This window comes from Octopus bimaculoides, chromosome 15 (assembly GCF_046866305.1).
Source record: "Octopus bimaculoides isolate indiv1 chromosome 15, ASM4686630v1, whole genome shotgun sequence".
Lineage (NCBI taxonomy): Eukaryota > Metazoa > Mollusca > Cephalopoda > Octopoda > Octopodidae > Octopus > Octopus bimaculoides.
Window position 1 is genome coordinate 27,599,192 of NC_142942.1, and position 23,871 is coordinate 27,623,062.

Genomic DNA, 23,871 nt, shown 5'->3' on the forward strand with positions numbered 1-23,871 from the left:
TTACATTTGTAAACTAAAACAAATGTATCACTTACTATAATGATTTTTATGATTCAAATTGATTCTGAATATTTTTTCCTGTTTGGGGCCAATTGATATTTTTTTTATTGAATTCTTTAATCCCATATTATAAAACACAGAACTCATAGGACTGTTCAAATATACTCATTCTCTGAAATGAAATGAATTCTACTTTGTATATGATATTTAAATTCTCCATTAAGCACCCTCATTTTCAATGGTGCAGCTATCACTTTAAGTCAGTTTTAAAGCATATTCCAAATAATTTTTTAAAGACTTTGGTTGCTTTCAACATCTATAATAATCAAACCCTTTGTTAATGAAAACAAAACTATGTATTAGTGCTCTGCTCCAACCACATGTACAATAGTGACAAGATAATGAAAGGTATAAACTAACTCACTGATTTTATTAGCATGAGATATACTCTTAAAATGACAGATGAGATTTACTATAATTTGACCTGAAAACAAGCTTCTCGAGGACTGCAGGCTAAAAGCTCATACATTATCATATTAACATGAAAATAGATACACATGACATTAATAAAGCATTGTTACAATAAGTATATATGCATGTAAGTAGAATAAAGAGATTTTTACATACCCAATAGCTCTTGGTAAACTGGTTAATTTATTGGATTGTACAACAAGTCGCTGAAGTTTTCTCAATTGACCTAAAATTTTTAAAAAGTCATATTTAACCATAATCATATTAGTTGATTAATGTCAAGAAAAAGTTAATATTTTCCTATGTATTTCCATATTGATATGAAATTGATTTCTGCAGTAGTTGGGAAGTCAGAAAAGCAACAATGAATCTTTAGTTGGAGGAGGTACAAATTTAAGAGGTATTAATAAACAGTACAGATCCTGAAAAGGAGAGTATAATAAAAAAAAAATTTAGGAAATCCTCTATGAAAATTCAAAGAAGTGAACAAGAAAAGAGAGTGGAAGGTTTATGGAATTTAATAAAAATAGATAGACACAAATACCATGTACAATCCTAACTTTCATTACTAGATAGCTAATTTACACTGGAAAACATGAAGACAGAGCACAAAACTTAGAAAGAATGGGTCTGAATGATAAAAAACGCTCTTCTAAGGATGGGTTTCAAACTTGTTCTTGCAAAAGCTTATTCAATTAACTCTTAAAGTTCTATACTGCAGCTAAACACAACCATTGCCACATCCCAAACCATTTAATATCACAATTCAAATAGTATTGTCATTTAGAATTAAGCACCCTCATGTGTGAAACAAAATTTAGCCTCATTTTAGAAAGAACTCTCAGTCAAAAGATTTCCTGTTTGCATATTTTAAGTTCATTTTTTTTTTTTGTATTTTAGTGAATGACTTTCTGTAGATTTTCTTTCGTCAAGGACAATGGCAGTTAATACATCAAGCAATAATTTGGTGATATTAGTTATTTATAAATTTATTTATTAATGGAGTAATTAGAGGATAGCTTGGGCTTGGAGAAAATAATTTAAGTGAAAATTTTAGTGTCATCTGTACACACCATCTATTTAAATGATATCAGAATTTATTAGTTCTGAGTGTGAGTGTTCATGTAGTTGATATTGCTTGTTAGTGAATGATAAGGATTAAAAAAAGTTACATTTACTGATATATCTTAAATGTATAACCTCTGCACACTGGGTGAGAGCATAATTATTGTAATAAGAATAAATAACACTAATTTGTAGGACATTAAAAAAAACTTTGAATAGAGGAGATGAAGGCCTATCTTGGAATTCATTGTGCAGCTTCCAAAATACAGAGACTAAGTGGAGCAGAAATTCAGCTCTGAAGATGAGAAATTGATACCCAGAAATCAATATCTAGTAAACTCATGTAAAAACACTTACATGTAATCAGCTTAACTATATTCAACTTATTGGACAGGCAAAAGTGACATGACAACAAATGGAAACCACATTCACAATTTACACCCACAATTATCATAATGTATCAGCAAATTTTGTCTAAATTCATGAAACAGTTATATTTTAATGATTTTTTAAATTCAAATAATTGAATTTCATCAAAATTGCTAGTTTCTGACTGAACTAGAAGTACCACAGGATTTTAAGAGTGAAAGGGACAGAGATAAAAATATTCTATTGTGTAAAGAACACATGAGTATATTTAAGTTCAGAATATAATACTAGTTGAAGAGGAACATGGAGAATACTGTTCATTAGATGTGCAATATTGTATTTTAAGAAATGCTATAAGCATCCTCTTCATTATTATTTTTTTTTTTTTCTGTTGCCACAGACTGGACATATATCACATTTCTCATGTCTCATTTTTTGCGTTGGGCCTTTATCTACCAACTGGATTCACAGTGGGATTCTAGGGTTGCTAGGGATAAAGGTTATCATTGTGATGTAAGGGCTTTAGTTAACAAGTTAGTGAGAAATCAGCTCCTAGATGGGCCACCTTCATTATAGATGAAAAATCATAACCTCCCATAATTGAGGGAAAGGTTTCATTACCAAGGGAGCTAGCAATGGTAAAGTACAATAATAGACTAAAGTGGTTTGGCATAAAGGTAATCACTGTTATGGAGATAGAGTGAAGGAGCTTACAGAGTTAGGAGGAACAGCTGAGAATGAAGCTGTTTCAATAACATAGGAAGAGGATTTGCTAAGATACAATATCACAATAGAAGATGAGTAGGGGTTGGGAGGGTATTTTATACCAGGCAGAGTCTCTGGACATTTATTTCATTGAAAGTTAGTAATTTCTAACATAAATATGTTACTTCTAAATATTTACGATTACTATTTCCAAGAAAATATCATTTGCTAGTCTCCTCAGAAATAAAAAAGTAATAGAATATTTCTTAGCTTATCTTCATCCATAGTGTCACAACTATGGCTTCCTGTTCCTAGTGACCATTCAATGCCATGATGAGGATAAATCTAATTAATTTGTCAGAGGTTTTTGTCATAAAGTTCAGAGACTGTTGACAACTTCTAACATGTAAGTTGAAAACAAAAAAATATTAGTTAATGTACACAAGTATGGGTATGCAATGTAATATGAATGGGTGATACATTCAGAGTGAAAAAAATATGAGATGGCAACAGTAGAAATAGATTTAAAAGATGTACTGAAGGTAACAGAAGACAAAGATAACTTTAAAGAAGAAACAGTGAGCAATACTAAGAACTGTTTTGCTGTTAAAAAATATAGCATTCCTTCCTACTTATTTTATGAGATATCACTTAAAAGGAAACACCCCAAAATAAATCAAGTTTAACAGGAAAAAATTATAAAAGGTATCATGTACAATACACAACAGATGTCTTACTATACTATAACACACAAGTTTTGGAAAACCCCAACTCTCTTCCAATTGAAATAGACTTAATGTAATTTAACTTCTAAAGTTTAATAGAGAAACAGTGAGTTACTTTAGTTTTCAGATAACAACTCATTTTCTGTTTAAATAGAAATGCAAATTTTAAAATCAATAATCAGTTTGAAATTCATTTTAATATTAAATACTTTTAAAAAATGTTATGTTGTTAAAACCTTTCAAGTCAAATTACACAGATGAGAAGAAAAAAACTTACCAATTTCTTGAGGTAAATTTTCCAGTTTATTTTCTTCTAAATCCAAGACTCTTAACTTTTTCAAGTTACCTATTTTTGCTGGAAGTTTCTACAAAACAAAAAATACGGAAAATTATTGAAGTTCATAATTTATTATTTAAAAAGCAAGAAGTGGCAAATATTTACCAAAATGTATGAAGAATATATATTGTTACTTTTATTGCTGAAATGATTTTTATCTGAAATAAATCTATTTGAAATCATTAAGCTTACAAGATATTTCTGTGTAATTTTTTTCATGAAAGTATTTCTGATTTTCATTAATCAAATTAAATTAAAACAAAGGATCTGAAAACACTTTTGAAATTATAATGAAAATTATAATGTTGGATTCTAAGAAGAAATCACGGAGCAAATGACAAATATATGGGTTTTAGCCATGTTTTTCTTAAATATACAAGGGTTGGACAAAATAATGGAAACACCTAGCATCATAATTTTGAAATATCTATAAAACTGTCAGAAGCTTGTTTATTATTAGTGTTGCTTAATATGTTTTGCTAAAATTGCTGCTTCTTTTCAGATATCATCAGAAAAACGTAATTAAAATTCATTAAAAGAACAGATCTATCGGACTTTCAAAGAAGTCAAATTGATGGTGCTCGTATGGCAGGTGCTAGCGTAATGAAAACAGCTGAAATGTTTGGTGTATCAAGAAGTACTGTCCCAAAAGTAATCCTCCGGCGCAATGGTTTCTCTTCATTGCAGAATTAATAGTCAAGACTATTTAAGCATTTTCTCTGATCAAATTCATCCTATGGTTGTGGAACTGTTTCCGGAGGGAAACGCAATCTTTCAGAATGATAATGCACCAATTCACACAGCTAAAGTTGTTACTGAATGGCACAAGGAACATTCTAGTGAAGTTGAACATCTTATCTGGCCACCACAGTGCCCAGATCTCAATATTATCGAAAATTTATGGTGCATTTTAGAAAAACAAGTAAGGAGTCGATATCCTCCACCATCATCACTACAAGAGCTGGAGACTGTTTTAGATGAAGAATGGACAAATATTCCTTTGGAAACAATTCAAACTTTGTATGAGTCCATACTTCATAGAATTCAAGCCGTAATTACTGCCAAAAGCAGTCCTACTCCATATTAAAATAAATTTGAAATTTTAAGGTGTTTCCATTATTTTGCCCAACCCCTGTATATGCAGAGAATATAACAGTCGGAATTAGTAAAAACTTTCAAGTGAAGTATAGATAACATCAGAGAAACCACTGAAATTCTCAGCACAGCAGTATAGGTCAACAAATACAACTAGACAAATGCATATCACTTTTAACATGATAGGCTTCATAATCAACAATAAAACTATAGCCTTGGGCCAACCAAAGCCTTGTGAGTGGATCTGGTAGACGGAAACTGAAAGAAGCCCTTTGTATATATGTATATATATATATATATATATATATATATATATATATATGTTTGTATGTCTGTGTTTGTCCCACCCAACATCGCTTGACAACCGTCCCTGTAACATAGCAGTTCACCAAAAGGGACTGATAGAATAAATACTAGGCTTACAAAGAATAAGTCCTGGGGTTGATTTGTTTGACTAAAGATGGTGCTCCAAATGACTGAAACAAGTAATATATATATATATATATATATATATATATATATATATATATATATACACACACACACACACACACACACATATCCTCCGCCGCCTCATCATCATCATTTAACATCCATTTTCCATGCTGGCATAGGCAGGACAGCTTTGACAAGAGCTGGCAAAACCAGGGACCACACCAGGTGCCATAGTATGTTTTGGCTTGGTTTATACAGCTGGATGCCTTTCCTAAGATCAACCACTTTACAGTGTACAGGGTGGTTTTTGTAGCACCAGCACCAATGCTTTTTATGTGACACCAGAGCCAACACCAATGCTTTTTATGTGGCACCTTGGTTTTAGGATATCAATTCTGATTGGAGGGCAGGTCTTCTTGAGCACAGTAATGCACCACATATCTTGGTCTTTGTCATCTCCTTTGTAAACCTCAGCATTCTGAGATGGCTTCAATATTTTGTTTCATGTCTTCCTCAGTCTCCCTCTTCCACAACTTCCCTCCACTTTGAGTGATCATTACTTCTTTATGCAATTGTCTTCATCCATCCACATCACATGACCAAACCAGTACAGGCTCTTCTCTTGCACACTGCATACAATTTCTCTTATGCTGAACTTTTCTCTCAATACAGTAGTATCTTTTGCGCATGTATGCTGACATCGCACATCCAGTGGTGCATACCAGCTTCATTCTTCTCTAATCTTCACATGTCTACTGCATTCAAAGCCCATATCTCACTACCATGTAGCATTGCAGTTTGTACACATGCATCTTACAATCTTCGCCAAGCTCTCTGAACTTTCTCCATCCTATTCTTATTTTAGCAATCATAGTTTCTGTATATACTCCTCCACTGCTAATTAGGTCACCTAGGTAGCAAAAATTATCTACAACTTCCAGAGAGTCTCTGGAACATTTGAGGAAATCAGTTTCCCCATGTATCTGTGGACTTTATGGCTCTTGTACATCTTCCACATACAAACACTACTTTCTCTGTTAACCTTCCTAATTATTCCACTGCATATCTTGTGTGTCGATAGCTTGCAGCAGGTACACTGAATGGAATTTCTGCCAACACCCTTCCAACAAATTGTGCAGGGCCATTTACCTGAAATTGGAATGGTCTTACCTGATTTCTTGCTTAATAGGACCTTGATCTATGCTAAGTTAACTGTAAGACCATTTGACTCCAGGTTTTGTTTCCACCAGACATTAAAAGGTGATGATGATGATGATGATGATGATGATGATGATGATAATAGTCTATAGAAATTATAATCAGCACTGACTTTTGTTACGATGTTTTGTATTCAAGATGTCAGATGTAAACAAACAATGAGATCGAAGATGAAAATGGGTAATAGGCATATATGCCATATTACAGGAGTTTTGCTCCTTCATCAGTACCCATCTAACTTCTATCCATGAACACATTGCTTAAATAGCCACTTAATACAGCAGTGTAGTGTTATTAGATATACAACTTTAACATATTAAACACATTCTGAGAAGCTGGTGCAAAATATGGCATATACACCTATTATTCTTTTTTCATCTTCAGTTATATATGCTTTCACTACACCTGTTAGTCTCTATCTACTCTTATGCATTCGTGACCATCTTTCTTTTATCGTGTCCTGTATTCTTTGCAGGCTTTCCACTCATAGTCTACCTTACCCTCTTTTTGATGATGGAACTGGTAACTACTAATATCCTTTAATAAGGACATTCATTATTCTTTGATGATAGAACAGGTAGGTAACTACTAACATCCTTAATTTTTCTCACTGAAGATGGAATAGTTGGCTTTTATATAAAAATCTTTACTCAATGAGATATTCATAGCTATTCTAGATACAGCTGTAAGAGACTTTATGGACAACTTTACTCTAACAACTCTGCAATTATGTTTGAATCAAAAATTACATATTCTAAAGTGATACCACATGTTTTGCCTGTTCATTCCTTCTATTATATCTATATATACAATCCAGCTGTCCTTTCACATGGAATTTCATCTATCTTTAAACCATGACCCCGAAGTGACTTTATATATAAGGGAACTGTTATTATGTATGTATATCAGAAAAAATATACATAAGTCGAAACAATTTGTTGGCCTTTTATGGTTTTTTTAGATAATTGTTTGTTATATAATATTATGTCCATACCTTGTAGAATCCAAAGGCGGTCCTACCTCCATATTAAAATAAATTTGTTTGAAATTTTAAGGTGTTTCCATTATTTTGTCCAACTCCTGTATATATAGGTCATGCCATATGAATTCAACCAAAGTCAAATACATTTTGTGCCTGACCAACTCAGATTTGGCTCAAATTGTCTTTGGTAATATCTCTACATGCTTATGCATAATTTTAAAATCCAATTGCTAAGAGTTTCAAACATATTCCCCACCAAATTTTGAGGGCTACACCCCTTGTGGAGCACGAATGTCAATTTATACAGATTTTGGTGCTGACTATCTTTAAAACCAATCATGGTATTTTACTGAAGTTGGCTACCCTGGGTAATCTGAACCCAGCCTGTCAGAACCTGTTAGTAGAATTACTCTCTCTTACTGCATTTTCAAGTTATTGGCCTTTCAAATATGAAGCTTTTCATGGATGGAAATAAAAAGAAAATCAACATTCAAGGATCCCTCATGAGGCCGAGAGGTCTAATACAAGCCAACTTCTGAGTTTCTTCAATTTAAGGACTGAGCTGTTCATGATAAAAGTATTGACAATGTACAAGGCATAGCATAATAGTTAGAGGCCTCTGGAAATGGTCCTAGGTGTAAAAAATCACTTTTTTGACAATTTTTGACTCACAAGTTCACCATGTGGACAATTAAACAAGGGATTGAAACTTGTTCTCCAAGAATGTATGTATCTAAACTTTGTTCGTTCAAAATTTTAACATGTTTCCTCATCTCTTTCATAGTTAATTAGGTTTTCAAATAATAACATTTTTAAACAAATACACTTTTGTTATATGGAAAATTATTGGATGAAGTGGACTGGCACGCACACGGTGCCCCCTAGTATATTCACACATACACTCCTTCATTATTTGTAATGAATTTCATACCCCCTAGTGAATTTGCACACAAATATTTGGCATGTGTGCACAACAGAACTCTAAATTCAAAATATTAACACATATCAATATATGAATGTATGGTAATCATTTTGCATTCAATTTTACCATGTAATTTGGCTACTTTGAATATGAATTTAGAAGAGGCACCACTGCACATTATTAACCCTTGTGCCAGAAAGTTGGTCACGGAAACACAATCGAAACCTTTGATGTAAATGATCATATGGTGTGGAGATCACAGCAACTGAGGAAAGAGAAGGGCATTTTGACTGATCTTAACCCACAGAAGGGTGGGAGAGCACTTGCTTCTGATGTCATGAAATGGATAATATGATTCCATGAGGCAGAGGTATATTTGTATGTTTGCCCGGGTAAGAAGGAATTTGTTACTGTAAAGGAGAACAGAGTAAAGGTCCACCAGCAAAAACAGCTATTGCTTGTGAATCTGCATGAACTTTTTATGGAATACAGGAAGAAGTACCCTGCAGATAAGGTAGGGTTTTCAAAATTTTGTGACTTGCAACCAAAATGGTGTGTTCCAGTAACTGCCTTAAGAATGCACTTAATATGTGTCTATGAGCAACACCAAAATGCAAAACTTATAGCCACTGCCATTCCTGGTAGTCACAACTACAAAAACTTACTTGGCAAAATGGTCTGTTCCATGAACAATTGTGTAGCTCCTGTGAATTATTTCCTAGGAAGATTGTCTTTAAACAACATTTGTTAGACATATTTTCTTCACATGATTCTGACTCCAACAATTTAGTAATGTGCAAACAGTAGGCACATGTGGACTGGACAACCCTATTATGCCTAACTACTCCAGTAAATGATTTTATTCAAACTGCTGCCAGTGTATTTGATTCTCTGTGACAGCATCATTTCGTAGCAAAGGCTCAATCTAGTTTCTTTAGTCATCAGAAAGATAATCTGACACCACATCAAGCAATAGTATTGTTGGACTTTGTAGAAAATTATAGTTTTATAGTGCGGGACAAGGTGCAAGGGTTTCATTGGAACAATGCAAAGGCAACTATTCACCCATTTGTTATCTACTATAAGACCAGTGGAAACCTGCAATGAACTTCAATCTGTGTCACATCTGATTGCTTGAAACAGGACACCACCATAGTGCATGCCTTTATTACATGAGTGATATCACATACAAAAAAAGAACTTCCATTCATGAAGAAGCTTCTGTACTTCAATGATGGCTCAGCTGGCCAGTACAAGAACTACAAAAACCTAACAAATCTCTCTCGTTATGAGAACAATCATGGGCTTGAGGCAGAGTGGGATGGTGAAATGTTTGGCTGTTAAAGCAAGCCTACAAGCAGCAACAGAAGGACATATTCTCACAGCTTCCAAGATTTATGACTGAGCATATGCAAGCATTCCAGGAATAAAGTTCTTTTACATACCAGCTGCCGATGTCCAAAATAAAAACTTGCCTGCATGATTCAGCAATGCAGTGAAACTAATTGGCACACAATCCCATCACTGCTTCATTCCTTTTTCAAGAACTGAACTGTTAATGAAAATAATATCAGCTGATGACCATTTCACTCTTCTAGGTGAAGAGCAGCCAGCATCTGAGCTAGATATTTCTAAGTTACAGCCCTGAAAATATGTTGCTTGCATGTATAAGGAGTGGTACATTAGTTGTATTGTTGAACGCTCAAATGAAAACTATGATGTATTAATCAATTTCAAACACCAATCAATTACAGGACTTCTATCATGACTTTCTTTGGTCTGTAGTAATGCTTACTGGGTGCCCTTACAGAACATTATCTGCCTACTTTCAGCACCCGAGAAGCAGGGACAGGTTTTATAAGCTTGTTCCTGAGGATGCTGCTCTCATCCAGAAGAGATTGTCATAATTTATATCTTGTTTACTGTCAAAAATACCTAAGTATTATAATTGTCTATTAATATAAGTTTCTGTTAACATGTAATCAATACATTGTAAATCAATGAAATTTCAAATTGTAATTAAAAGTTACTTGAACTAAGTTTTTCTTTAATGCTATAAGCATTTCAGTATAAAAATAACATTATTTAAAAATACTGAGAATATTTTATATGTACAATAAGATCTTTGTTACCAAATAGGCTCATATCTGCACTTTTACTGATCTTGTGTGACCATGAAAAATATAGAGGTTCTCTCAGAGAATTATACAATTTTGCTAAAAAGCATATATTTGAAAAAATTAACTATGAAGGTGATGAGAAAATATGTTGAAAGTTTGAATGAATAAAGTTTAGATACATGCATTCTTGGAGAACAAGTTTTATTCCCTTGTTTAATTGCCTACATGGTGAACTTGTGAGTCAAAAATTGTCAAAAAAGTGACTTTTTTCACCCGGAACCATTTTCAGAGGCCTCTAAATATTATGTTATGCCTTGTACATTTGTCAATATTCTTATCCTGGAAAGCTCAGTCCTCAAAGTGAAGAAACTCAGCAGAAGTTGGCTTGTATTAGACATCTCGGCCTCGTGGTGGACCCTCAAATGTTAATCTTTTTATTTTTACTCATGAAAAGGTTCATATTTGAAAGGTCAATAACTTGAAAAGCACAAATATAGAGCAATTCTGATAACAGATTCTGACAGGCTGGGTTCAGATTACCCAGGGTACCCAATTTCAGTCAAATAATATGATTAGTTTTAAAGATAGTCAGCACAAAAATCTGTATAACTTGACATTTGTATTCCATGAGGAGTGTGGCCCTCAAATTTTGGTGGAGCACATGTTTGAAACCCTTAAGAGGTTGAACCCTAAAATTATGCATGTATTCCTTATGCATATAGAGGTATTGCCAAAAAAAATTTGAACCAAATCTGAGTTGGTCACATGTACAGCTCTGGTTGAGTTCATATGGAATATATATATATATATCATCCTAAAAGATATATATTTTATATATATATATATATATATATATATATATATATATATATCCTCCTAAAAGAAACCGATAAAGGGGGGGCAATAGTAATCATGGACAAGGACTACTATAAAGATAAAATATTGAAAATGTTAACAAACCAGACCTACTACAAGGAAGAACCAAGACACTCAGAAAAAACAATCTTAATGTATAAAGCTGAAGATGTGTGTCTGTGTGAAGCCTTTTTAAACGTTTATAGAAATCCACATTTTTCACTTTTTCGTAAAATTTTTTTACATCAATGGAATTTTCTCGATGTGAACTTTCCAGTGCAGTAATTAGATTTTTAAAATTCCGTTTACTTTGTGTGATTTAAGGGAGATTTGGCTGTTGTTTCTAGCAACTTTTATATTTCTTCCCTTCTACCTGTACCAGCATTTTTACACGTCGATCACATGCTCAACATATAATATAGAGAGTAAGAGTAAAAGAGAGAGAGAGAGAGAGAGAAAGTGATACATACAAAGTCATAGATTAACTTGCTTTAAGACTATTCTTTCCTTCTATCTACCTTTTCACTCTTACTTCGTTCTTCTTCCTCTCTCCCATTTAATAGCTTTCTTCTATCCCTCTACCTCTAACATATTTTTCATAACATAGAAATATAAAAACACACACAACCACACATCTGTGACAACAACATATACATAAACACATACACACATCAACATTATAGATATAAGAGTTACTTTGTGTGTTTCTTATATAAACACTCGCACGCATTGCTATTTTATAAGTGTCTTCTGTTCTCCCTTCCTCTCTTTCTCTCTCATCATTGCTCCCATTCTCGATTCCTTTCTCCCTCTCTTGGTCTTTCAAACGCATACATGCACACGTACACACAAGCATTTACTACAATATAACTCATGTTCATCAATGTTTTGTAAATATACAAACTACCTAGCTTATGGACAACACGATGCAAATCAGTGAACTTCATTACAAATGTGGGTAATTTTTCAGATTAACACCCGCACGATTTTCACTAGGGTGTTAGGGTTAGGGTTGTTCTGTTTAATATGTACATAGATTATGCCTCCAAAGAAGAGAGCTTGCTGGGGAAAGAAAGCAACCAGTTTAAAATGACAGCAACAGACTGCAGCAATTCACCACATTCCAGAAGCTACTTTGAACATAATGCAGAATGGTGCATCAACATCTACTACCCAATCTGATAGAATTCTGGCAGAACTGTGTAGCAACAGATCGCCAGCAATTGCTTCATCAGAAATTGCCGTCCTAGCTCCTGTGAAAAGGGATTACCCTGCTATGTATAATCAGGGCAGCGCAAAAAGTTGTTTCGCACAAATCATTTGTATAGCCAATTAGACAGATGAAATTTACGTACGCTTAATAATGTTATGCAAAACAGCCTTCAGATTTTCCCTATTAATTTCATCGTCTTTTCAATTATGAACATATTTACATTATAAAGGTTTTTTCGTTGTAAGGCTTTCTTTTTTAGTTAATTTTCACCTAGCAAGAATTATCGTAGATGGCGTAATAAGTCACACCCGGACAATGTCGGGTTATACTGCTAGTAATGAATAAAATCAGAAAACTGATCAATGAATTCCAAGATTCCGTCACAGACAAAGAGAAAGATTATATATACAACTCTGTAATCAAAGAGAGCAATATCTATGGATTACCCCAAATCTACAAAGTGCCATAAATAAGCAGAAGAACCAGTACGTAAAAATACTAAGGCCTGCTGACCTCAAACTAAGACCAGTAGTTGCTGGACCTCAAGCACCAACACAACAACTAAGTCATTTTTTAGATATACTCCTAAAACTTTTGTACCCTTTAATACCCAGTTATGTACCGGATGGCATAGATTTCATCCAACACATCCCTCCCACTGTCACCAATCTCTATACTAATATACCTCACACTTTAGGCCTAGAAGCAATCAAACACTGGGTAGAGAAATATAGGGAATGGATAAATGAATGCTTCAAGACTGACTTCATTAGAAAATACCTTTAGATTCAACAATAAAACGTATTGACAAATAAAGGGCACAGCTATGGGTGCACAGTTTTCACCCTCATATGCAAACTTAGTTATGGGATACTTGGAAGAAAAACTTTGAGGAAGTAGAAAAAACTTTTGAACAGGAGTACAAGAATTATATTATTAAAAAGTGGAAATGTTTTCTTGATGATTGCTTCATCTTCTGGGACAAATCGAATGAAGATCTAAATATATTTAACAATATACTGAACACACTTCACCCATCCATCAAATTCACGAAAGAATCCAGTTGCAATGAACTACCATTCCTGGTTATCCACATAAAAATACAGAACTCCACATTCACAACAGACATACTTTACAAAAAAAAACTGACACACACCAATATTTAAATTTCTACTCTTGCCATCCATCACACATCAAAAGAAACATCCCATAGAGCATGGCAAGATGCATCTGTGCTATAGTGACTGACCCAAAATATGTGAAATCTGACTCAACAAACTCAAAGGCTTCCTCACAATGCAGAAATACCCTTTAGGATGAATTAATGAGGGAATTAAAAAGGCAATGAAACTGAAAATCATCCAACTACAGACACCTAAGGAAAAAGTTAATGAAAACATGACTCCATTCCTTAACACACACAGCCCTGGAATAACAAACATCTTTCGCACCATAAAATCGAACTTACCTATACTCTTAAAAAGCCCCAAAATGAAAAATCTGATTGAAAAAAACACCTTACGGAATAGCAGATGCCAACCAAAAAATCTTAAACACCTCACATGAGCAGAATTCAAATCAGAAAATGAATCAGAATTCTTAGTAAAAGATAGATGTGGAACATGCAACATGAACAACTTCAAATACTTGGAGAGTGCAGTTCTATATTTAAGAGATGAGGAATTATGTACATTATTTACAGTTGACGGATATTTGTCCTCATCTTGTTTGTTATCAACACAACATTTTAGCTGATTTACCCTCCAGCCTTCATCAGGTGTCTTGGGGAAATTTCAAACCTGTGTTCTCATTCCTAAGGTATTTTTTGATATTATTATTATTATCATTATTATTATTATTACTATTCAGGTCACTGCTTAGAATCGAACTCGGAATCTTGGGGTTAGTAACCACTACACCATATGGCATAGTGGTTAAGAGCATGGGCTACTAACCCCAAGATTCCGAGTTCGATTCCAGGCAGTGACCTGAATAATAATAATATCAAAAAATACCTTAGGAATGAGAACCCAGGTTCGAAATTTCCCCAAGACACCTGATGAAGGCTGGAGGGTATATCAGCCGAAACGTTGTGTTACCAACAAACAAGATGAGGGCAAATATTCGTCAACTGTAAATAATGTACTTGGAAAGTGGTTCCCATATAAAATTCAAGAATAGATCCCTTTTCAAAATAAATGCAGATATGAACTGCAAAGCATAAAACCTCATATATTGCATTACCTGCCCAAACTGCAGAGAAAATTACACTGGCAAAACAATTCTCTCTGCCAACGTGCAAGAATCCATAGGCAACATATCCAACAAGAGAAATTACACAAGATTCCATTAAGTAAGCATCTGGAAATATGCAGAGACAGAAAATTCAAATTTCTCTCTTTTACAAATGTGCATGAGACGATCTGCAATACCAAAAAGCAATGGAACTACATTTCATCAAAAAATTCTCTCCAAAATTGAATGTTTGAAAGAAAAGCAGAGACAGTACATTTTGTAAATGTTATACTAATATTCTCTAATACAAAAATATGAAACTGAAAGAGGTGTGATCGAAGTTACACAGTATAAACATGGACATGTTCCCAAACAAACATACACACAGGGACACACACACAAACACACTTCATCAAGGGATTCTCTCCAAAATTGAAGGTTTGAAGGTAAAGTGGAGAATTTGCATTTTTTATTCCAAATGTGGCTCATCTCTACACATGTTCAGATATATATGTGTAGCATTGGGATATTCTAGCATTACGTATATATATGTGTGTATATATATATATATATTCATTTTATTCTATTTATTTTTAAAATTGTTAATTTGCAAATATTATACTAACATTTTTTCGTGCAGAACTACATTTCATCAAAAAATTCACTCCAAAATTGAATGTTGTATTCTAAATATAACTCAAAGAGGATAAAAAGAAAGAAGGAAAAAAAGGAAAGGGGAAGAGAGAAAGAAAGCAAAATGACTTTCAGTGATGACCAAACCGCACCTGATATTTTTTCTTTGAAGAGGTCACCATCCTTAAACCCATTCCAATACAATGGTAAAGGACTAAATAAATGAATGATGAATAGGAAGGGGGATACCTCTTCTCTCTCCCTCTATCTATCTATCTATCTATCTATCTATCTATCTATCTATCTATCAGCAGATTCATTGGTAATCCAGGTGGAGTGCTGGTATATGGCTGGTATGTCCTGGATCTCTTGCCAAAGAATTTTGAGCAAGGAATTGCAAATGAAAAGAGTTGCAACAAAATTTGTACCTTGCTTGCTCACAGAAGATCAAAAGCAGTCACAAGTGAATGTGTATCATGAACTGACAGAACAGCTTGAAGTTGAACTGAACCTTTTTTTGAAGGTCTTGACTGGTGATGAAAGCAGGCGCTATGGCTACAACCCAGAAATGAAGCAGTAATCAAGTCAATGAAAGCATTTGATGTTACCATGCCCCCAAACAGTGCATCAAGTGAAGCCCAATGTTTAAGATGATGCTGATTTGTCCCAGACATTTTACTTGGCAGTTCTGAAGCATTTGCAAAACGTGGTGAGATGAAAACACACCAACCAGTGGCAAAGCGGAGAGTGGTAGTTTCATCACGATAATGCACCTTTGCACACCACCTTGAATGTGAGACAAGTTTTTTTTTTTTACCAAAAATGGCAAGACTCTGTTTAACTACTCTTCCTATTCACCTGATCTTGCTCCCTGCAACTTTTTTTGTTCCCCCAAATGAAAAAAGTCTTTGAAGGAAAACGTTTTGCAGATGTGGGAGAGATGAAGCAAAAAATGATGGAGGCGTTAAAAGGTATCACTTCACAAGAGTTCTAGGGCTGCTTTGAATATCAGAAAACACATCTGGACCGATGAATTGCTTCAAATGGAGAATGCTTTAAATGCAATAAAAGTGTAAACATGTAAAACTAAGTGAATAAAATTACATTGCAAAATTCTGGCTTCATTTGGGTATCCCCTCGTATATATATATGTCTTATTACATTTCATTTCCACTACATATGTCTATTTCCATGCTTTTAAGCTTTATTCCCTTTCATCTCTCACACTATATTTCTCCACTCTTAATTTTCTGTTATTTTCTTTCTTTCTCCTCCTTCTCTAATTACCTTTGACATTAAATCTATTAATGTTTTTTTAAGAAATAACTTGCCAGTGTTCCCCCTCATCATATACATGGTAATCACATACAGGTCAAATGGCTTATTGATGTATTTTGTTTCACTTTTTTTCCCTGATGAGATGATTGCATTGTTTTACATCATTTTTATTCTTTCTGGAATAACCTGAATGCTTTCTTCGAAACATATGTTGGAAGTATAAATGGTTTGAATAACAACTACGTTTGACTCCATTTCTTAATTTATCTATGTTATACAAAAACATTTCACTTAACTCTGGAATTTCTACCTTTATAAGTAGGCTGTAATACCCTTGGCACTTACATAAATTCTTGCTACCCTGGTAACTATTTATTAATTTTTTTTCTATGTTATTTTGTACACACTGAAAAAATGCACATACACACACACACACACACACATACACACACACACACACACATATACATACATATATATAGTAAGAAGAAGGGAGGAGAATTTTACTTATCCTCACATAGTGAGGTGTAATGCAAATATATATATACATATATATGGGAGAATTTGACAGGAAGGACAACAAAAGAAAGAAAGAGACCTCGATATTATACAAATAGAGGAATCTATCTGTAAAAATATGTGACACTTATTCAGTAGCCATGATAAAACACCAAGTTTCGGATGCCAGGGTGGGAGCCCACGCCAACATCTCTTCAGTTATCCGGCCATTGAAAATTCCTGTGAAAAATGACCGTTAAAAACAAAGGGAAATTACGGTGTAGTAACAAGGTCAAAACGCGTCTAAGACTGCGTATATTATCGCATGCACACATATCCAAATATGCATGCACATATCTTTATATACGCATGCACCCACACGCACAAGTGCGCACATATAAAGTTCCTTGTATGTGTCTATAGGTGTACAGGAAAAAACAGGGTGGAGGGGAGAAAACAAAAAAATATGTGTGGAAAAAATACAAAAACATTAACCCTATAATTATGTAAAAAAACATAAAAATAAATAAAAATATAAAATCCAAGTAAAAAAGGTGAAAAGCTTATACATAGACACAATATAGAAACCTATCAGTACAGTACCATCAGCAGGTTCTATCAGTAAAAATATTAAAAAATATATAAGAAATGTAAATAATAATTATAGAGAGACTAGCACTATAACCCGACATTGCCCGGGTGTGACTTATTACGCCATCTATGATAAGTCTTGCTAAGTGTAAATTAACTAAAAAAAAAAGCCTTACAACGAAAAAACCCTTATGATGTAAATATGTTCATAATTGAAAAGACGATGAAATTAATAGGGAAAGTCTGAAGGCTGTTTTGCGTAACATTATTAAGTGTACGTAAATTTCATCCGTCTAATTGGCTATACAAATGTTTGTGCAAAACAACTTGTTGTGCTGCCTTGATTATACATAGCAGGGTAATTCCTTTTCACAGGAGCTAGGACGGCACTTTCTGATGAAGCAATTGCTGGCGATCTGTTGCTACACAGTTCTGCCAGAATTCTATCAGATTGGGCAGTAGATGTTGATGCACCATTCTGCATTATGTTCAAAGTAGCTTCTGGAATGTGGTGAATTGCTGCAGTCTGTTGCTGTCATTTTAAACTGGTTGCTTTCTTTCCCCAGCAAGCTCTCTTCTTTGGAGGCATAATCTATGTACATATTAAACAGAACAACAAAATTTATAACAGATGACAGGGTCGGTAGTTTTCACATTTCGGTAATTTTTCAGATTAACACCCGCACAATTACGTAACCCTAACCCTAAAACCCTAACCCTGACCTTAAAACAGTAATCGTAACACTAGCCCTAATCGTAACTCTAACCGTAACCCTAAAACCCTAACCCTGACCCAAAAACAGTAATCCTAACACCATGTGAAAATCGTGCGGGTGTTGATCTGAAAAATTACCCACATTTGTAATGAAGTTCACTGATTTGCATCGTGTTGTCCATAAGCTCCGTAGTTTGTATATTTACAAAACATTGATGAACATGCGTTATATTGTAGTGAATGCTTGTGTGTACGTGTGCGTGTATGCATTTGAGAGAGCGAGAGAGAAGAGGGAGAGAGGAAAAGAGAGAGAGAGGAAAAGAGAGAGAGGAAAAGAGAGAGAGGAAAAGAGAGAGAGGAGGAGAAAGGAATGGAGAACGGGAGCAATGAAGAGAGAGAAAGAGAAGAATGGAGAACGGAAGACAGTTATAAAATAGCAATGCGTGCGCATGTTTATATAAGAAACACACAGAAACTACATCTTATATCTATAATGTTGATGTGTGTATGTGTTTATGTGTATGTGTTTATATGTATGTGTTTATGTGTATGTTGTTGTTACAGATCACGTATGTGTGCTTGAGTGTGTTTTTATGTTTCTATGTTATGAAAAATATGTTAGAGGTAGAGGGATAGAAGAAAGCTATTAAATGGGAGAGAGGAAGAAGAACGAAGTAAGAGTGAAAAGGTAGAAGGAAAGAATAGTCTTAAAGCAAGTTAATCTATGACTTTGTATGTATCACTTTCTCTCTCTCTCTCTCTCTTTTACTCTTACTCTGTATATTATATATAGAGTACGTGATCGATGTGTAAGAACGCCGGTACAGGTAGAAGGGAAGAAATACAAACTTGTTAGAAACAACAGCCAAATCTCCCTTAAATCACACAAAGTAAACGGAATTTAAAAAATCTAATTGCTGCACTGGAAAGTTCACATCGAGAAAATTCCATTGATGTAAAATTTTTTACGAAAAAGTGGAAAATGTGGATTTCTATAAACTTTTAAAAAGGCTTCACACAGATACAGAACTTCAGCATTATATATTAAGATGGGCAACACACACACACACACATATTAAATAAAAAAAATTACAGGTATTTGTATGTATGTATGTGTGTATTAATGTGCATTCTGTGTCTCTATATATATGGTAGTAAGTAAATGCGTTTTAAGAAAGATATAAAAACAATTCAGTCTGTAGGGAATAAATGTTTGACTGCCGATCGTATTTGGAAGAGACTGACAGGTATTTGTATGTATGTGTTTATTTGTATATATGTGTGTATTTGTACGTATGTATGAGTGTGTATTCAAAAAACATCTATATTTACACTTTAAAGTTGGTTTTCACACTCAACCCTGTTCTGCAGAATCAGTGTAGCGACGGGAGGTTTGTGCCCATCTCTACATTCTGAGTACAAATTCCGCCGAAGTCGACTTTGCCTTTCATCCTTTCGGAGTCTAAAAAATAAGTACCAGTTGAACACAGGGGTCGATATATTCGACTATTCTCCACCTGCCCCAAGCCGCCCTTGTGGGAAAAATTTGAAATAACGATCAAACTGCCAACCCACAACTAAGTCTGAAGTGTATATATATATATATATATATGGGCAACACACACACACACACACAGTAAATAAAAAAATGTTAGTAAGTAAAAGTGTTTTAAAAAAGATTGTTAAATTTTCAGATTAACACCAGAACGAATTTCACTACAGTGTTAGAGTTATGGTTTTAGGGTCAGGGTTAGGGTTAGGGTTAGGTAGGTAATCGTGCGGGTGTTAATCTCAAGATTTATGAAAAGATTTTCAAAAAAACTCAGTTTGTAGGGAATAAATGTTTGTCGACCGTATTTGAAAAAAATGTGTGGCCATTTTTTGTTGTTGTTATGATGGTGAAGGACAGAGTTCGAAATAAGTTACAATTCCCGCCAATTAGAATGAGGTATGTATATGAAAATGAAACCATTAAAGTGAAAGTATCTGTCATTACAGTATCGAAATGTGATTGTTTCAGTTTTGATACTGAAATAGTTTTCTTTTACTGTCAGTGTTTCTCCTTCCTTTCTTTTTGTATTTGTTGTTGGATCGTTCGTAAAGGTTCATAAGAGAAAGTAGGAGTTGAAAGGAATTGTAAAGGTAGTAGAAAGAGGAAATTAGATTTTATTAGGGGGGAAATGTTAATTTGTGTAGTTTTATGGATTTTATTCGGAATTATGAGTTATTTTGACTGAAAAAATGACACTGTGACCTAACTTATTGTATTTAGAATATTAATTCCGATTCTTTAATTAAAGAGATTTGGAATTGTGTAAATGTATGAATTTTAAACATAGACACACACACACACAGAGAAAATCTGCCTTTTATAGATAAGATAAAAAGTTGATAGATAGACACAAAAATAGACAGCAAGTCCTATCAGTAAACTCAGGGGGACCAAAAATGTAGCAAATATTTGGCCACATGTAGACATGATCCAAAAAGTTCAGTCTTTGAATTTAGACATGTGGTGGAGTCTAAGCTGCCTTTCCAGATGAGCCATCTTTCCATATCACATAGACCGCACCTTCTGCTGCCGCTGGTGTAAGGTTTACACTTGGCTAGGATCTTCCAATGGATGTTGTAACTGACACTTTTATCTTTTAAAGACCATATATGACTGGATAATTTTGTCATTTTTCTTTTGTCCTAGTGCCTGAAACTCAAAGTGTGATTATTGAATCTGGCCTTGAAATTACCCTCCATGAGGCCCATGTATTTCTTTGTGGAAACTGCGTCCTTAGTGGATACAGAGTCTATGGTTGCCTCATAAATGATGGTTTTGGACATGCAAGCTCCATTTAGCGTGCACAAGTTTTTATCTCTGCATGAACAGCTGGCTTCATATTGCGAGCACATATTCACGACTCCTACATAACAGCATTATCAACAATTACACCAAGGCTAGACCAGAAACTTATAATGATATTAATAAAGAAGCTAGTAATATCGCTGCCAGACTCAAATTAGATTTAAAAAATAGAGGTCCTCCCCAAAAAAGAGGCCTTTATAACTATCAAAGACCATAAAAAGAACTTCTTATCCAATCCTAAGTGTAGGCTTATTAACCCAGCAAAATCAGAACTTGGCATTATCAGTAAAGAAATTCTTGGGAAAATCAATGCGGAAGTCAGGAATGCCACTAGGTTAGTACAATGGTCTAATAGTATAGAAGTCATTGACTGGTTTAAAGCTATTAAGAATAAGAAAAATGCGAGATTCACGCAGTTTGATATTGTCGATTTTTAAGCTACTATCTCCAAAGAACTGCTAGATAAAGCCCTTACCTTCGCAAGCGGATTTATAGAAATCAGCACACAGGATAAAGACATAATCTTCCATGCTAGAAAGACTACTCTTCAGCGAGAACGCAGAGTGGGTCAAGACTACCGATACAGAGGGTGCTTTCAATGTAAGCATGGGGTCATAAGATGGAGCAGGCATATGCGATCTTATTGGACTATTCCTACTAGATATGTTGTGCAAGACTTTTCCTAACGTACACTTCGCAATTTATAAAGATGATGCCCTAGCTTTATCCGCTAATACCAATGGACCAGCACAAGATCGGTTCAGGAAGGATATTATCCATTTGATGAAAACCTTCGGTCTTAGCATATCTACAGATACCAACCTGACGGTTGTCAACTACCTAGATGTGTTCCTAGATCTAAATAAGAATATTTACAAACCTTATAGGAATCCCAACGATAGACTTAGTTACATCAATGTGGATTCCTGCCATCCCCCCATAGTGTTTAAAAATTTAGTTAAGAACATTAGTAAAAGAATCTCTAGCCTCTCTTCTGATAGGGACATTTTCAATAGCGTTGCCCTAGTATATAATAAGGCTCTAAAAGATAGTGGTTTTAACGAGGGAATAACCTATACACCTACCACCAGACCAGTAGCAAAAAGAAGAAAGCATAGGAAAAGAAAAATCATCTGGTTCACACACCCCTACTCACCAGAAGTGACCTTTAATATTGGCAGATATTTCTTGGCACTGATAGACAGACACTTTCCAGTTAACCATAATTATAGAAAGATCTTCAACAGACATAACTTAAAAATCAGGTTCAGCTCAACTGCTAATTTTAAGAACATAATCGCACACAACACACAAAAGCCGCAATATGAAGCCAGCTGTTCATGCAGAGATAAAAACTAGTGCGCGCTAAATGGAGCTTGCATGTCCAAAACCATCATTTATGAGGCAACCGTAGACTGTTACCACTAAGGACGCAGTTTCCACAAAGAAATACGTGGGCCTCATGGAGGGTAATTTCAAGGCCAGATTCAATAATCACACTTTGAGTTTCAGGCACTGGGACAAAAGAAAAATGACAAAATTATCCAGTCATATATGGTCTTTAAAAGATAAAGGTGTCAGTTACAACATCCATTGGAAGATCCTAGCCAAGTGTAAACCTTATACCAGCAGTAGCGGAAGGTGCGGTCTATGTGATATGGAAAGTTGGCTCATCTGGAAAGGCAGCTTAGACCCCACCACATGTCTAGATTCAAAGACTGAACTTTTCGGATCATGTCTACATGTGGCCAAATATTTGCTACGTTTTTGGTCCCCCTGAGTTTACTGATAGGACTTGCTTTCTATTTTTGTGTCTATCTATAAGCTTTTTATCTCTCTATAATTATTACTTACATTTCTTATATATTTTTTGATATCTTTCAATATTTTTACTGATAGGACCTGTTGATGGGACTGTACTGATAGGTTTCTATATTGTGTCTATGTATAAGCTTTTCACCTTTTTTACTTGGATTTTATATTTTTTAATATTTTTGTTTATTTTTATGTTTTTTTTACATAATTATAGGGTTAATGTTTTTGTATTTTTTCCACACATATTTTTTTGTTTTCTCCCCTCCACCCTGTTTTTTCCTGTACGGCTATAGACATGTACAAGGAACTTTATATGTGCGCGCTTGTGAGTGTGCGCATGGGTGTGTGTATATAGATATATGCGTGTGTATATAGAGATATGTGCATGCGTGCATGCGATAATATACGCAGTTTTAGACATGTTTTGTCCTTGTCACTACACAGTAATTTCCCTTTGTTTTTAACGGTCATTTTTTACAGGAATTTTCAATGGCCAGATAACTGAAGAGATGTTGGTGTGGGCTCCCACCCTTGCATCCGAAAACTCAGAATTTGATCATGGCTACTGAACGTCACATATTTTTACAGATATATACATATATATATATATATTTAGAATAAAAGAAGGTAAATGTTGGTATGGACTAAAATCTTCTTAAGAAAATACGAAATAAACAATAATTTCAATGTCATGATCAGTGAAAGTGAAACCAGTCAACAGACACAATACTCTTTCA

At 34.4% G+C, this 23,871-nt stretch overlaps 1 protein-coding gene across 1 annotated transcript in view; it reads right to left on the reverse strand.

Moving 5' to 3' along the window:
* LOC106873751 (uncharacterized) overlaps nt 1-23,871 on the reverse strand; it is a 524,930-nt gene that overhangs the window by 130,234 nt on the left and 370,825 nt on the right. The window contains exons 14-15 of the mRNA XM_089363355.1: nt 3,613-3,700; nt 628-697 (exon numbers count right to left, since the gene is read on the reverse strand). Of these exons, the coding sequence (XP_089219481.1) occupies nt 628-697; nt 3,613-3,700 (158 nt within the window). The remainder of the gene's footprint in view (nt 1-627; nt 698-3,612; nt 3,701-23,871) is intronic.